This window comes from Amphiprion ocellaris, chromosome 2, assembly GCF_022539595.1.
Source record: "Amphiprion ocellaris isolate individual 3 ecotype Okinawa chromosome 2, ASM2253959v1, whole genome shotgun sequence".
Classification (NCBI taxonomy): Eukaryota; Metazoa; Chordata; class Actinopteri; family Pomacentridae; genus Amphiprion; species Amphiprion ocellaris.
Window position 1 is genome coordinate 14,292,926 of NC_072767.1, and position 13,551 is coordinate 14,306,476.

General features: G+C 41.2%; 1 protein-coding gene across 2 annotated transcripts in view; it reads right to left on the minus strand.

Moving 5' to 3' along the window:
• phactr1 (phosphatase and actin regulator 1) overlaps nucleotides 1-13,551 on the minus strand; it is a 46,556-nt gene that overhangs the window by 16,573 nt on the left and 16,432 nt on the right. Inside the window, exon 1 of one of the 2 annotated variants that reach the window (XM_023272301.3) lies at nucleotides 4,297-4,670. The exons of the other annotated variant lie outside the window; for it this stretch is intronic. Within the exon in view, the coding sequence (XP_023128069.2) occupies nucleotides 4,297-4,603 (307 nt within the window). The 5' untranslated portion in view covers nucleotides 4,604-4,670. Of the gene's footprint in view, nucleotides 1-4,296; nucleotides 4,671-13,551 lie in introns of those variants that run through there. 2 annotated transcript variants of the gene reach the window in all.

A 13,551-nucleotide genomic window follows, 5' to 3' on the forward strand; every position in this document is an offset into this window, starting at 1 on the left:
GTTACTCTGAAATATCTATCTCAACTAAAACAGACTGTTTTTGCCGCTTCAGTGCAGTTCCATGTGTACAATCTTTACAAATAACGGCCGAATAAGATGTCATTTAGACTTGTTTTAAATGGTCGGGTCAAGTGAGGCACTAAGCAAATATTTAGTTACTGTGCTGCATATTTATTGTGATAATGTTCTTCTTAAATCCACAGTTAGTGAAAGCAGGAGATCACTAGTGTCTGTTTCAAATGTCAGGGGATGTACTCTGCCAGCGGGCTGTGCATAATCAAGTCAGGTAAAGCGTATTTGGATAGCTCTTAATCACAGTTAATATGTCAGGTGGCTCCACCAGCAGAGACCTTATGTAACAAGAGGAAAAACAAAAAAAAAGATGCTTCACGGAGGAGCGACGGGAGCAAAACCTCAGGATGGGTCTGACGTGGATACCAGATAGAACAGAAACAGAATGTAAACAAGAGTGCTGCGAATATCCACAAGACATTTGAACAGAAATATTAGCTTCTCCAACGGGGAGTCTTCCCTCCTCCATGTTTTTCATTCACCGTCTCCCTCTGAGCTGTAATTCCCTCCGCCCCACAGGGAGTTGTCTGAAAGTAATCAAGCTGGAGGCCCCCCCTATGCAGCATGCTCCAGTTTTCCGTTCCACATTACACCTTTCCCATTACGCACTACATCCTCTGCAGAACAAGGGCATGATGCTGGAGCCGGCAGCCATGGATGGAAAAACAAAAGGAACATTTCAGCAGGCAGCGGTGGATGTAAACACACACACACACACACACACACACCAGCAGACACACTGCACACACTGCAAACAGACACACTACTGCATAAACCTACATCCACATGGACTCAGATGCATGTGGTAAGTTGGGATTTATGAAAAAAGAACTATCGCAGAAGGAAAACTGAGCACAAGTCTTTGTGTTACTGCAAATACTGAAGAACTGCTGAGAGTTCACAGAGTCATGTGTCATTGTAATGTCTGCAAAAATGACCAACTGTAAGGAATATTAAAAGTATCTATAGTCTAGAGTGCAGGATTACAGCTGCTACGATTAGTTGTGTTTGGACATAAAGGAGCTTTGTTACTCCTCTAAGACAGTAAACTGAATATGTTAGGGTTTAGTGCAAATCAAAACATTTTACAACAACATCTTGGGCTATGGGAAACACCGATGAACATTTTTCATTATTTTCGGACACTTTTTTGGAACAAACAACTAATCAGTTCATTGAGAAAAGAACTGACTAATTAACACACATTAAAATAATCATCAGTTGAAGCCCAGTGTATGATGAAAAACAGTTAAGGAAAAAGCATAAAAACACATTTTTGGAAATGATTCCAAAAGGGGGTTGCACAGTGGCTCGGTGGTTAGCACCATCGCCTTGCAGCTAGAAGCTCCCTGGTTCGTGTCCCCTTCCTGGCATCTTTCTACATGGAGTTGGCATGTTCTCCCTGTGCATGTGTAGGCTTTCTCTGGGTTCTCTGGCTTCCTCCTACAGTTAATTGGTAATTCTAAATTGTCCGTGAGTGTGCTTGTTCGTCTCTATATGTAGCCCTGTGGTAGACTGGCGATCTGTCCAGGGTGTTCCCCGTTTTCACCCTAAGTCAGCTGGGATAGACTCCAGCCCCTTGACCCTAATGAGGATTAGCAGTGTATAGATACTGGATGGATGGATTCCGAAAGGATTCAACATCTGTAAAGCAGTTAACTAAAAAAACAATAATCGTCTCTTACCCAACAAACAACTACGACCAGACAAACAGGATCTCGATAGATCTTTTTTCTTATCAGAAAGCTCCTGACCTCTGATAACATTTCTCGTCTACTGTATTTCAGCAGAGCCAACAGCTCCTAGAGTGGAGCCAAAAATAAAATCAGTCAGTGCCAGTGGGTCGGACGAAAAACCAAAACTGAGTGTAAAGCAGTAAGCAGCTGCAGACAGGAGGAGACGTCAGCCTTGAGGTGGCCTTGCTACAAGAGGGATGTCAGTTCAAATGTGCAGCAGCTCAGCAGCCAGCACTGAGCAGCCCTTCAACAACAGCATCCATCCCCCAGGCCCAGCCTCCCTCCCTGCTGCTCAGCAGACAGGTTGACTCTGTGGTTGGTCTCTGTAGCACCCTGGTGTGAATGTCAGACAGCTCACAGAAACCTTCCCTGCACAAATAAACAGAAACTTTCTCTAAATGCGAAACATCTCCAGCCCCAGCGACACTCATTACAGACCCGCAGTGAAATCATTTGGCTATAAAACACTTGAGTTCTGCAGCTCCAGCTGACCAGAAACTGCCTTTTCATTTCCTTTAATGAATCACGTGACAGGTTGAAGGAGTCGTGGCTCATCTGTTGTCTGTGGAAACACAGTGAAGGTGTCCCGTCCCTCCTGGTGCTGCCCGACCCCCCAGCAGTGAGTCAGAGGCTCAGACTCACACAGCAGGGCGACATTCTTTCAGTCTGACCCCGGGTCTGTTATCTCACTGCTGCCTCAAAACACTGACTCAGTCAACAACAAGCTCCACAACAAGTCAGATGAGCCAAACAAGAGGCGATGCTGGCAGGGCGGAAGAACAAGCTCCCTTCATTAGATGACTAAAGTTCCTGCTTGATTCATGTTTGTTAGATTTGTTATTTTTTTGCTCTCATTATTGGGAATGACGTGGAATAAATCAATGCTGCAGAAATATGTTTTGGGCTGACTGGGCCATAGATTTTAGGCATCAATCCTCAACCTGAGTGTATTGATCCATGGAGCAAAAATAACCCCGTCAACACTTTGACAGATCTTTCAATTAATCACATAAATTCTGTGACTGACTCATCAGTCCTCTGGGACAATGGTGGTGCTAAAACTACCATCCCATTTCTAGATTAGCTGACCGACTCACAAATAATAGACAACAATTCTGAGAACTGAAGAGTTTAAGCTGCTTCACAAACATTTGATACTTCACATACTGAATATCTTTCACTGGTCTGAACAAAACATATTTCTCGCAATCCTCTGACATTCGATCAACTCAGTAATTAACATTTAACATCATGAGAAGTTAAGTTGGCCTTTCAGGTAACATTTAAAAAAGCTGTTTGCATTGTTGAACTGCACTGCTCTGCAGGCGGACAGTAATACTGGAGAGAGGCCTCAATAAATCAACTAACTGATTAACTGAGCAGTTATTTAGAGCTGCAACGATTAATGCAACTATCAAATTAATCTGTGTCAATAATCAGTTAATTGGTTTGAGTAATCTTTGTTTCAGAGAAACTGCCAAAAATATCTGAATCCAGCCTCTTATATATCAATATTTCCTGGTTTGTATCAGTACATCTGAAAATGTCATCTTGGGCTTCAGAAAGTAATGACATTTTTCACGTTTTTCTTACATTTCATAGACCAAAAGGTTAATGGATTAATCAAGTAAGACAACAAACGGATTAATCATTAATGATAATGATTGTTGGTTGCATCCTTACTGATCTATAGCGTGTTACTTCAGTCTGAGCGTCCAAAGATGCTCTGACTGATGGCACAGTTCCATAAATTGATTAACCGGATTGACAGAAGGCAGCAGCACTGATAATCTATTGATGGTTTGAGCCACTCAAGAAAAAACAAACAAAACAAAAAATGCCCCTCCATCTCCTCTCAGTCATGAGGACGTGCAGCTCTTATATCTCTGTGAACTCAGTCTCCCTCTGTGGATTGATGGTCGAGCAAAACTAGATTTAAAGATGTCACCAAGGGACATTTTATTGACTAAACAGACCATGGCTATATCACCAACAGACACACATTAATGCACATGTCAATTAAGTCTGCTTTTTGAGGAATAAACTGCACATAAGTGGACACTGTATCTATGGACAGATCATACTAGGAACAGGTATTTTCACTCAAACCAACTACAACCTGAATCAGATGGATCTACTCTCAGAGGTGATTCAGGGAACCGAAACCACACAAGGAAGCAAAACCAAACACAGAACCTGAATGTGACACCATAGCTACACTAGCTGCAGTAAATCAGAGACACCAGCTGCACTAACTCTGACAGAACACCAGGATCTAAGCAGCGTTAAGCCCCTTTAAGGCCACTGTGAGGCAGATCACTCCACACGGGGACTCTCGGGGCTGATGTTCTGCCCCAGATGCCTCCAGGCTCCCCGGTTGGCAGGGAGCGGTCCGACACATGACAGGGCTCATCTCAGACCACAGCAGTAACCCTGATCCTCCTCCTCCTCCTCCTCCTCCTCTCTGGGGTAACCGGCGGCTCCTCACCGTCCAGCGGCTCCGCTCCCCGGCAGTTGCTACAGATGTGTTTGATTTCTTTGCCGATCTGACAGTGGATCATGAACGGCATGTTGTTGTTGTTGGCGGCGGGCTGCTGCTGCTGCTGCTGCTGCTGCTGCTGCTGCTGCTGCCTGCCGCCGGAGCTGTTGCGGGACTTGATCCTGGCCAGGCAGAAGGCTTTCCTCCTCTTCCTCGGCTTCTCCTCCTCGGACGCGGGGACCACAGAGGATGAGACGTCGGGCTGACACCCGGTTCCGGACCACGAACGCCTCACGTCTCCTCCACAGACCGCCATGTTTGCGCTGGTCTGCAGGGCTGGATCCTCTGCCCTCCGCTTCACTGAGAGGATTTCAAACGGTCTGCAGCTCCGTCCGCTGCTGTCAAGTGAGCCATCACACAAACACACCGCCGGACACCTACTACAAAATAAAAGCATGTGACCCTGGTATTCTTTTAGAGATCTACAAACATAGACTACCATTCAAAATTTGGGGTCCTTATTTTTGAAAGAAAAGTTGTTGTTTTTTTCAACCATTCTAACCGGAAACGGATGCTTTTTAATGGAATAACTCCATAGGGCAGGGGTGTTATCTCATTTTACTTCAGGGGTCTTATACGCCCCAATTTTATCTCAAGCAGGCCAGACCAGTAAAATCAGAGCATAATAGCTTATAAATAATGATAACCTCCAATTTTTCCCTTTGTTTTAGTGCAAAAAAGTACAATTCTGAAAATGTTCACATTTAATGAACTATCTTTTTACAAAACATTATGAACAACCTGGAGTTTCTTTTTTTTAAAATAATATGTTTATTTGATTTTTCTTAGAAAACAAACACAAACATAGCATGGAGAACAAAACAAAACAAAAACAGCCCAGGCGTGACAAGACAATAACCATTTTTACATTAGACAGGAATTTACATAGGCAGGCTAGGCCAGTTTAGGAAATCCTGGTAATATGGGAGAAGACAGTGTAGGTCCAGTATATTTTAAATATGGTTCCCAGACTTTATGGAAAGTGTCCACTGTTGACTGCAGCATACAGGTAATATATTCATTGGAGATACAGTCCAGTGTGAGATTATGCCACGATTTCTTTGTTAGGGTGGCGTCCTTGCTCCAAAAGAGCAGAATGTTCTTCCTTGCAGCAAAGGTCAGCAATTTGAACAGTCTTTTATGATTGCTGTTAGAAATATGAACATAGGGGGGGACCGAGTATGAGGCACATAGGATCCAGCAGTATTGAACCGGAAGTTTCTTAAGGAAAATAAGTGCAATTTCAACAATATTATGCCTCAGTTTATCCTTTACACATTACAACTTACAGATCACAGACTATCCACAAAGGCACAGAACATTTAGTTTAACTTTATGATCAAAACAACTTGTCAAGATGTAGAAATTGTTTTTCAGTTTACAGTTTTACAAATTTACAATTTGCAATTAATGTCTTCTCTGTAATTTTTACACTTTGCAACGTCATCCTGCAGACCACATGGTCCCTCTACCGGGCTGCTTTTAGCTTGCGGGCCGTATGTTTGACACCCCTGACATAGAGGCCCATTTCCAGCAACCACCACTCCTGTGTTCTAATGCTACTCTGTGTTAGCTAATGGTGTTGAAAGGCTAATTGATGATTAGAAAACCCTTGTAAAATTATGTTAGCACATGAATAAAAGTGTGAGTTTTCATAGGAAACATGAAATTGCCTGGGTGACCACAAACTTTTGTGCATGTACCCACTGAAATTAGTCCCTACAGCATATAGAAGCAGAAAATAAAGCCAACACAGTATAGATTTAAAATCCTCATACCTACAGCAGTTTGTATATGTAGCCCTGCAACAGGCATGGTGACCTGTCCATGGTGAGGATTAAGTGGTGTATAGATAATGGATGAATGGATGGATACCTACAGCAAACTCCAGGCAGCAGCTGACACAATTGCAAATTTTCCTGAGAATCTGGATCATTCCGTAAGGCAGGCCTGCTTTTTCTTTCAGTAAATTATCCATTTTATTGACTGTGTTCACTTCCCTGTGAGAAGATTTTCCACCAAAACAATTTCCCCATTTTACTGTTTTGCAGAGGGCTGCACAGTAGCTTGGTGGGTAGCACTTTCGCCTTGCAGCTAGAAGATCCCAGCCTTCCTTAGATCTTTCTGCATGGAGTTTGCATGTTCTCCCTGTGCATGTGTGGGTTTTCTCTGGGTTCTCCAGCTTCCTCCCACAGTTCAAAAACATGCTGAGGTTAATTGGTGATTCTAAATTGTCCATAGGTGTGAATGCGAGTGTGATTGTTTGTCTGTATGCGTAGCCGTGTGATAGACTGACAACCCTGCCTTCACCCTAAATCAGCTGGGATAGACTCCAGCCCCCCCTGCAACCCTAATGAGGATTAAGTGGTGTATAGATAATGGATGGATGGATTTTGCACGGGTACAGGTGCTACATCCTGGGCTAAGCTCCACACAATATGTGATTGGTTTAGAAAAAATACACAGAGCATTTTCCCCCTAATGCAGAATGATAATGTTTTTCTCCATTTATCCTGGATGACAATGCCCAAATCCATAATGCAAGAGGATGGGGGCATTTCTAACAACTGAATGGTTAGAAAATGACGTAAATCATCTGCTACGTGTCAGACAGCACTCTCCACCATCATCATATCATCACCAGATGAGGGAATATCTTTTGAACAATGGCATTTCAGAGACTTGGAGAATCAGTGTCAACAATCACTGAAGCTGTTCTCGCACCATAGCTTGGTATACAATCTATATACCAATGACCCTTAACAAGGGCAGAAAGAAGACAACGAAGAGGCAACACAAACAAAAATAAATTAAAAATATATTAAGTTAAGTCATATTTCTAATGTGTGTGGTTTTAAACAGAAATGCAAGTGCAGAGACAAATTACTACTTGCTGTATTTTGATTATTACAATGCGTACATTTCAAAAAAAACTGTTGTATGGAACAGGAAGGAGGTTAGTGAAATCAATATTTTGTTCTGTTATAAGTTGGAAGGAGAAAATGGATTAAATGCAGTGATAAATATTCAAAAACGACTAGTTTTCATTTATTTAGAGAAAGTTATATACAACCTGGGATGTAATGGAGCATCTATTAGTGCTGTTAGTCTGCAATTTTTATTAGAAGGTCAGTTTTGTTCTTTTTTGTCAGACCCGCATTCAGAAACAGCGGATTATTTTACATCCAAGACTCACAAGCTTCGTGATTTTATTTTGAAGGCCTACTTCACTTCAGGGTTCAATCTATGTTTCAGGGGGCAGCTTTACGCACCGCTGGCCCTCACACATTCAGCCAATCACAGACCACTGACACGTGTCGGACCGACGGCATTAACCAATGAGGTTGAAGCACCGGGATATTTAGAATGTAGTGGTTTCAGTAAGACAAAGAAAACAGAAAGCAGGAAAATCTACTGGGTTTTTTTTGTACAGAAATGAACTCATAACCAGTCAGTCTTCGTTTGACACTCGTCAGCTGTCCTTTTTATGTGTTTATATTTACGCATTTTATATTTATGTGTATTTAAATGTGCTTGTTCTTATGATTTTTTTCTTTTTCGTAAGGCATATTCATGAAAAACACGTCTGCCGTAAACCGTGTGTTGTGTGCAGCAGAGGAGGCTACAGTAATAAGACCACATTTCTGGGATCCTTGTTTGTCGACAGCACCACCTACCAAACTGTATGACCACCAAAATGTGCAACATACGATCGTACAGGTTTATTTCCTCCCAAATCCTGCTTTCTCTCCAAAAAGTTGTAAAGGTTTATTCTGTCCAGTTAGTACTTTCTAAAACTTCCTATTTAACAGGTTAAGTTTTTAAAACAGGCTTATTCCACCCAAAACTGTACATAGTTTCTGTTTTTGCCAGTGTCTGTGGGCTAGAAAAGACAGCCAAGTGGTTGACATGTTATCTGACCTGAAAAGAAGTTAATAAAAAACAAAGATCCTACAGCTGCGGTCCTGAATATGCAGCCTCCTCTGCTGCAGACCTGTACTACTCTGAACAGCAGTACTAGTCATTAACAACAGAACATCCCACCTTTAGTTATTTTATATACCTTGTGAAGTGATTACATAAATAGGTTATTGAAAAACAATAGATTAAACACATTTAAAAATACACTACCGTTCAAGAGTTTGAGGTCACTTTGAAATGTCCTTATTTTTGAAAGAAAAGCTGTTCTTTTTTTCAATGAAATAACATTAAATGAATCAGAAATACAGTCTAGGTCTAGACATTGTTCATGTGGTAAATGACTATTCTAGCGGGAAACGGCTGATTTTTAATGGAATATCTGCATAGGAGTACAGAGGAACATTTTGAACTTTTGAACGGCAGTGTAAGTTTAAAATTGAATAAACACAGCACACAAATTTGTGGATCTGACATTAAATGTGCTCAAGAGTCATATGGAGTTGAAAGCTCAGTAATATAAGCAGGTGAGAGCCAACACGAGCCATGAAAGTAATCAATAGAATCTTAAAATAAACTTTACTGGAAGCCGATGGAGAGGAGCCAAAGCAGGAAGTACTATCTTCCCACTTCTAGGTTATGATCAGTCTGGCAGCTCCCTATAATCTGAAACATGTTTCAGACTGAGGCAGCTATACAAGGGGCTTTGATAGAGACAACAACAAAAGACGGCACAGGCAGCAGCTCCAAGATTCAAAAGATGAAAAGAAGCTAAATTTGGAAAGGCTTTTATATTTTAAAAAAAGAGAAAATTCTGGAAGAACTGAGTCGACATGCTAGTGAGAGACATTTGGATCCGCTCTGTGGAGGCCAATAAAAGGACACAATCTGCAGTTACAAGCCCCTGCCAGCAGGTGGAGGTCACAACAAATAAATCCAAAATGAATTCATCCCACCTCAAATCAGTGACAGACTGAGCTGCAGGGTGCAGACTGCTTAGGAGGAGTCAGTGTCTAATCAGCTGCTATCTCCTCCACCAGTCAGCTGTGGTGCACAACAATAACACACCTCGGATGTGTGTGTTTGACTGTCTAGACTGGTGTTTATACAGTCAGTCATTAAGGGCTATTTTCCATGTGCATTGTGTATTGATGCTTGTGTATTTTACGTAACACGAACATCAAAAGCATATGCTGCATTTTGCTCGCTGCAAACGATGACTCATGGAGCCTTTCAAAGTACACTGTTGTGTATCACAAGATGAAAGGAGAACGGTTTAGTTAACAAGGCTCGTGTCTGGAGTGAGCCCTCCTCCTTCAATGAAGGATCAAGCCTCCAGCTTTCTGCTCAGTTACAAGCAAAGGCACAACATAACAACATAACTGAAACGTTCTTCACAAACAGTACTCGTTTGAAGTGGATGAGGCCTAAATTAGTGGGAAACAAGAACCGAGTAAAAGGAACCATCATGGCTTCTTATCTTATGTGTCACACAGGTTTCTCTATTCTGATGAGTCGCGTGATTTAAAACCACTCTTTGACTGTTGTTCCTCCTCCAGTGGGAAGGAGATGGGAGATTAGAGCAGTGGTGTCACAGACTGATCAATAAATCTATAGTTTCACTCTGTTACACACAAGCTCAGGCCAACAGTGTGTCTCATGGATGTGACTGGTGAGGAAGGTGAGTGCGCCTGTATAGACTAAGCAACAGCAAAGCACGATGGATCCTTCTATACAGAGACAGCTTCCACTTAATGGAAATATTTGACTATTCAGCTCAAGAAAATTAGAAGAAGTAATATTATGAGCAACATTTCTGAAAGTATCAGCAGTAAAAGTGTTCATTATGCAGCGTGTTATATTCTCATACACAGTGTTTTCTAGATTTAAGTTAATAGCGGAGTAAAATAGATGTTTAGGCCACGTTAAGCATTCGAATTTGAGAACAAACATGATTGAGACCAAGTTTTAGTTTGTTTTTCACGCTATTTATTTGCAATTAGCATGTACACTACCATTCAAAAGTTTGGGATCACATAGAATTGTCCTTATTTTTGAAAGGAAAGCATTTTTTTTTCAATGAAGATAACATTAAATGAATCAGAAATCCAGTCTAGACACTGTAAATGTGGTAAATGACTATTCTAGCAGTAAATGACAGATTTTTAATGGAATATCTACATAAAGGTACAGAAGAGCATTTCCAGCAACCATCACTCCTGTGTTCTAATGCTACATTGTGTTAGCTAATGGTGTTGAAAGGCTAACTGATGATTAGAAAACCCTTGTGCAATTATGTTAGCACATGAATAAAAGTATGAGTTTTCATGAAAAACATGAAATTGTCTGGGTGACCCCAAACTTTTGAACAATAGTGTATGTACACAAAAACATTGATTATCTCATTACATACATTGTTTTGCTGGAATAAACCTGTTGGTACTTTGACATCTACCTAAATACTGTTCCAGACTGAGCATGTCCTCATGGGAGCAGCCTCCCTCACCAGCACTATCCACCCTGTCACGTGGCAAAAGGAACAGCTTGAGGAGCATGACTGAGAGCCCAAGGTGTTGACCCAGCCTCCAAACTCCCCATATCCCAGTCCGATCAAGCATTTCAGTAGCAAAACTGAGAAAACTGTGTAATAATCTGCATTTTACTCCTGAAAAATCAATTCTAAGCACAAAATTACATTCAGATTTTTGCTGTAAATGAAAAAATGTTGGATTCACTCTGAGCACGGCTGGTTTGTTCCCAGTGATTTTACTGCAGAAACTGTGAATCTGTGCACAGCAGATCTAACCCTGTCTCACAGTTCAACTGTCTGCTTGTAGAACAGCATTCAGTCTGCTGCTGGGCCGCCTGCGCAAGCTGAACGCAGCTCATCTCTCAGTTTGGAGACAGTATGGACTCTGCTGCGGTGCGATGCAGCTGTTTGATCAAGTCAACGAAAAGAAGGAGATATTGCACATTCAGCCCAAGCCAAGAGCAGATTTCAATATTTGTGTGTCAGTTGGACATCATGTGACCCTGAAGGGGGTGAAGGTGAACTCCAGCAGGGCATGATTTGGAGATCCCATAGGTGCACTTCTGCCAACAGCCAGACTGCTGTGGCTCCTTCATCAAGTGCAGGCTAAGACGTAGAGTCTACATGATCAAAATGAGCAGCCCTATGTTCCTACCAATTACATCCATATTAAATGATTCTGCACTCCACAGTGTACATCTACTGCTGTATCTGTGACGCACTGTTACTGTGTGTAGTGATGCAGCAGTAAAGGTGTGCAGGGCATGGGAGTGGATGGTCATGTAGTGCAGCACATTAGCATGGGACAAGATCACAGGGCTGAGGTTTTGTCTTTTCACAAGTGTAAAGACGATTTACCTCTAATCTTAACCAATTGCTTTAGTTTCCTAACCTTAACCTTATTTTAATAATAGTTGATTTTCTGTAAAGATAATCCTCTCCTAATCCTGACCAGACCAGAGCTGTCATGCACAGTTATTGCAGAATTTTTATTTTTTTATTCTGCCATTGAACATAAAAAAAAAAAAAAAAAACATTGTCATTGAATGTAATTTGTGGTTTATGCAGAATAATCCAACGCTGACATCCCTGCCTGGCTGTACAGCTGGCCTGAGATAAACCTCATGACATCACCATCAGGGTTATTTTCTCAGACCTGACAAAGCTCCTCCACATCCACTAAAGACCTTGTTTTTACAGGCTAAACAAATAATCCGCTCTGGTGGAGAGAAAATACAAGGTAGCACAAAATGACAACATAAAAGTACAGGTACCTTGAGGTAAGTATATTGTTACTCTTCACTCTTGTTAATTAAGTGTAAGAACAGCTCACAATACATCATATATACTGAGGAGAGTCTTTTTCTTTTTCACGACATAACTCCATCCATCCATTCGTTATCTATACACGGTTTAATCCTCATTTGGGTCACGGGGGGCTGGAGTCTATCCCAGCTGACTTAGGGTGAAGGCAGGGGACACTTGGACAGGTCACCAGTCTATCACAGGACTACATACAGAGACCAACAATCACACTCACATTCACACCTACAGGCAATTTAGAATCACCAATGAACCTCAGCATGTTTTTGCTACCTGGTGAACATGGAGAAAACCCATGCATTACAGGGAGAACATACAAACTGCATGCAGAAAGATCCCAGGAAGGTGGGGACGTGAACCAGGGATCTTCTAGCTGTAAGGTGATGCTGCTAACCACCGAGTCACTGTGCAGCCACATAACTCATTAAAGTTATTTATTAATGGCTCAAACATGTTTAGAAGAAGCAGTCTCTCAAAGTTTCAGCAACATCATATCTGCCCAGGGTTGATCTACTTGCTACTGTTGTTTAAAAAAATCAACACTGGTGTCATTCAAAGTTATGTTATAGATCTATACTCAAACTGCTAACCTCCTCAAATCTCCTCAAATCTTTCTCCTTACATAATAATTGTCTCTGCTGTCACAAAACCTGTCTGTGCTTTCTCCACACATTCATGCATGTACAGCATGTCAGTAATATGCATGATGCTCTTTTATAGTCTTATCTTGCAGAATAGAACATAAATCTTTAATTTGATAATAATAAACATTTTATAATGACATTGTATTTCTGACTTTAAATATCATATTACCTTACAAACAGTATTCACAACACATGAGGACATCCATGTCTGTCTCTCTTAAAATGACAGTGATCCAACACCCCACACACAGAGTGACGTTCATAGAGAACATGAACTCAGTAGATCCGTCCATTAAAACTGCATAGTTGGAATTGGGTACTTTTGACTGGGGTTCCACAGGATTTTTGGTATTTAGTGTTGGTAAAAAGCATTTAACAGAAAGAGAAAACGACGTGAAGTTATGATGAAAAATGATTGAGAGGGTGATGATAAACTGGAATGAAAGAATAAATCGCCTGTGAGATACAACATACACTACTGTTCAAAAGTTTGGGGTCACTTAGAAATGTCGTTATTTTTGAAAGAAAAGCAGTTTTTTAAATGAAGATAACATTAACTTAATCAGAAATCCAGTCTAGACATGGTTAATGTGGTAAATGACTATTCTAGCTGGAAACAGCTGATTTTTAATGGAATATCTACATAGAGGTACAGAGGAACATTTCCAGCAACCATCACTCCTGTGTTCTAATGCTACATTGTGTTAGCTAATGGTGTTGAAAGGCTAATTGATGATTAGAAAACCCTTGTACAGTTATGTTAGCACATGGATAAAAGTGTGAGTTTTC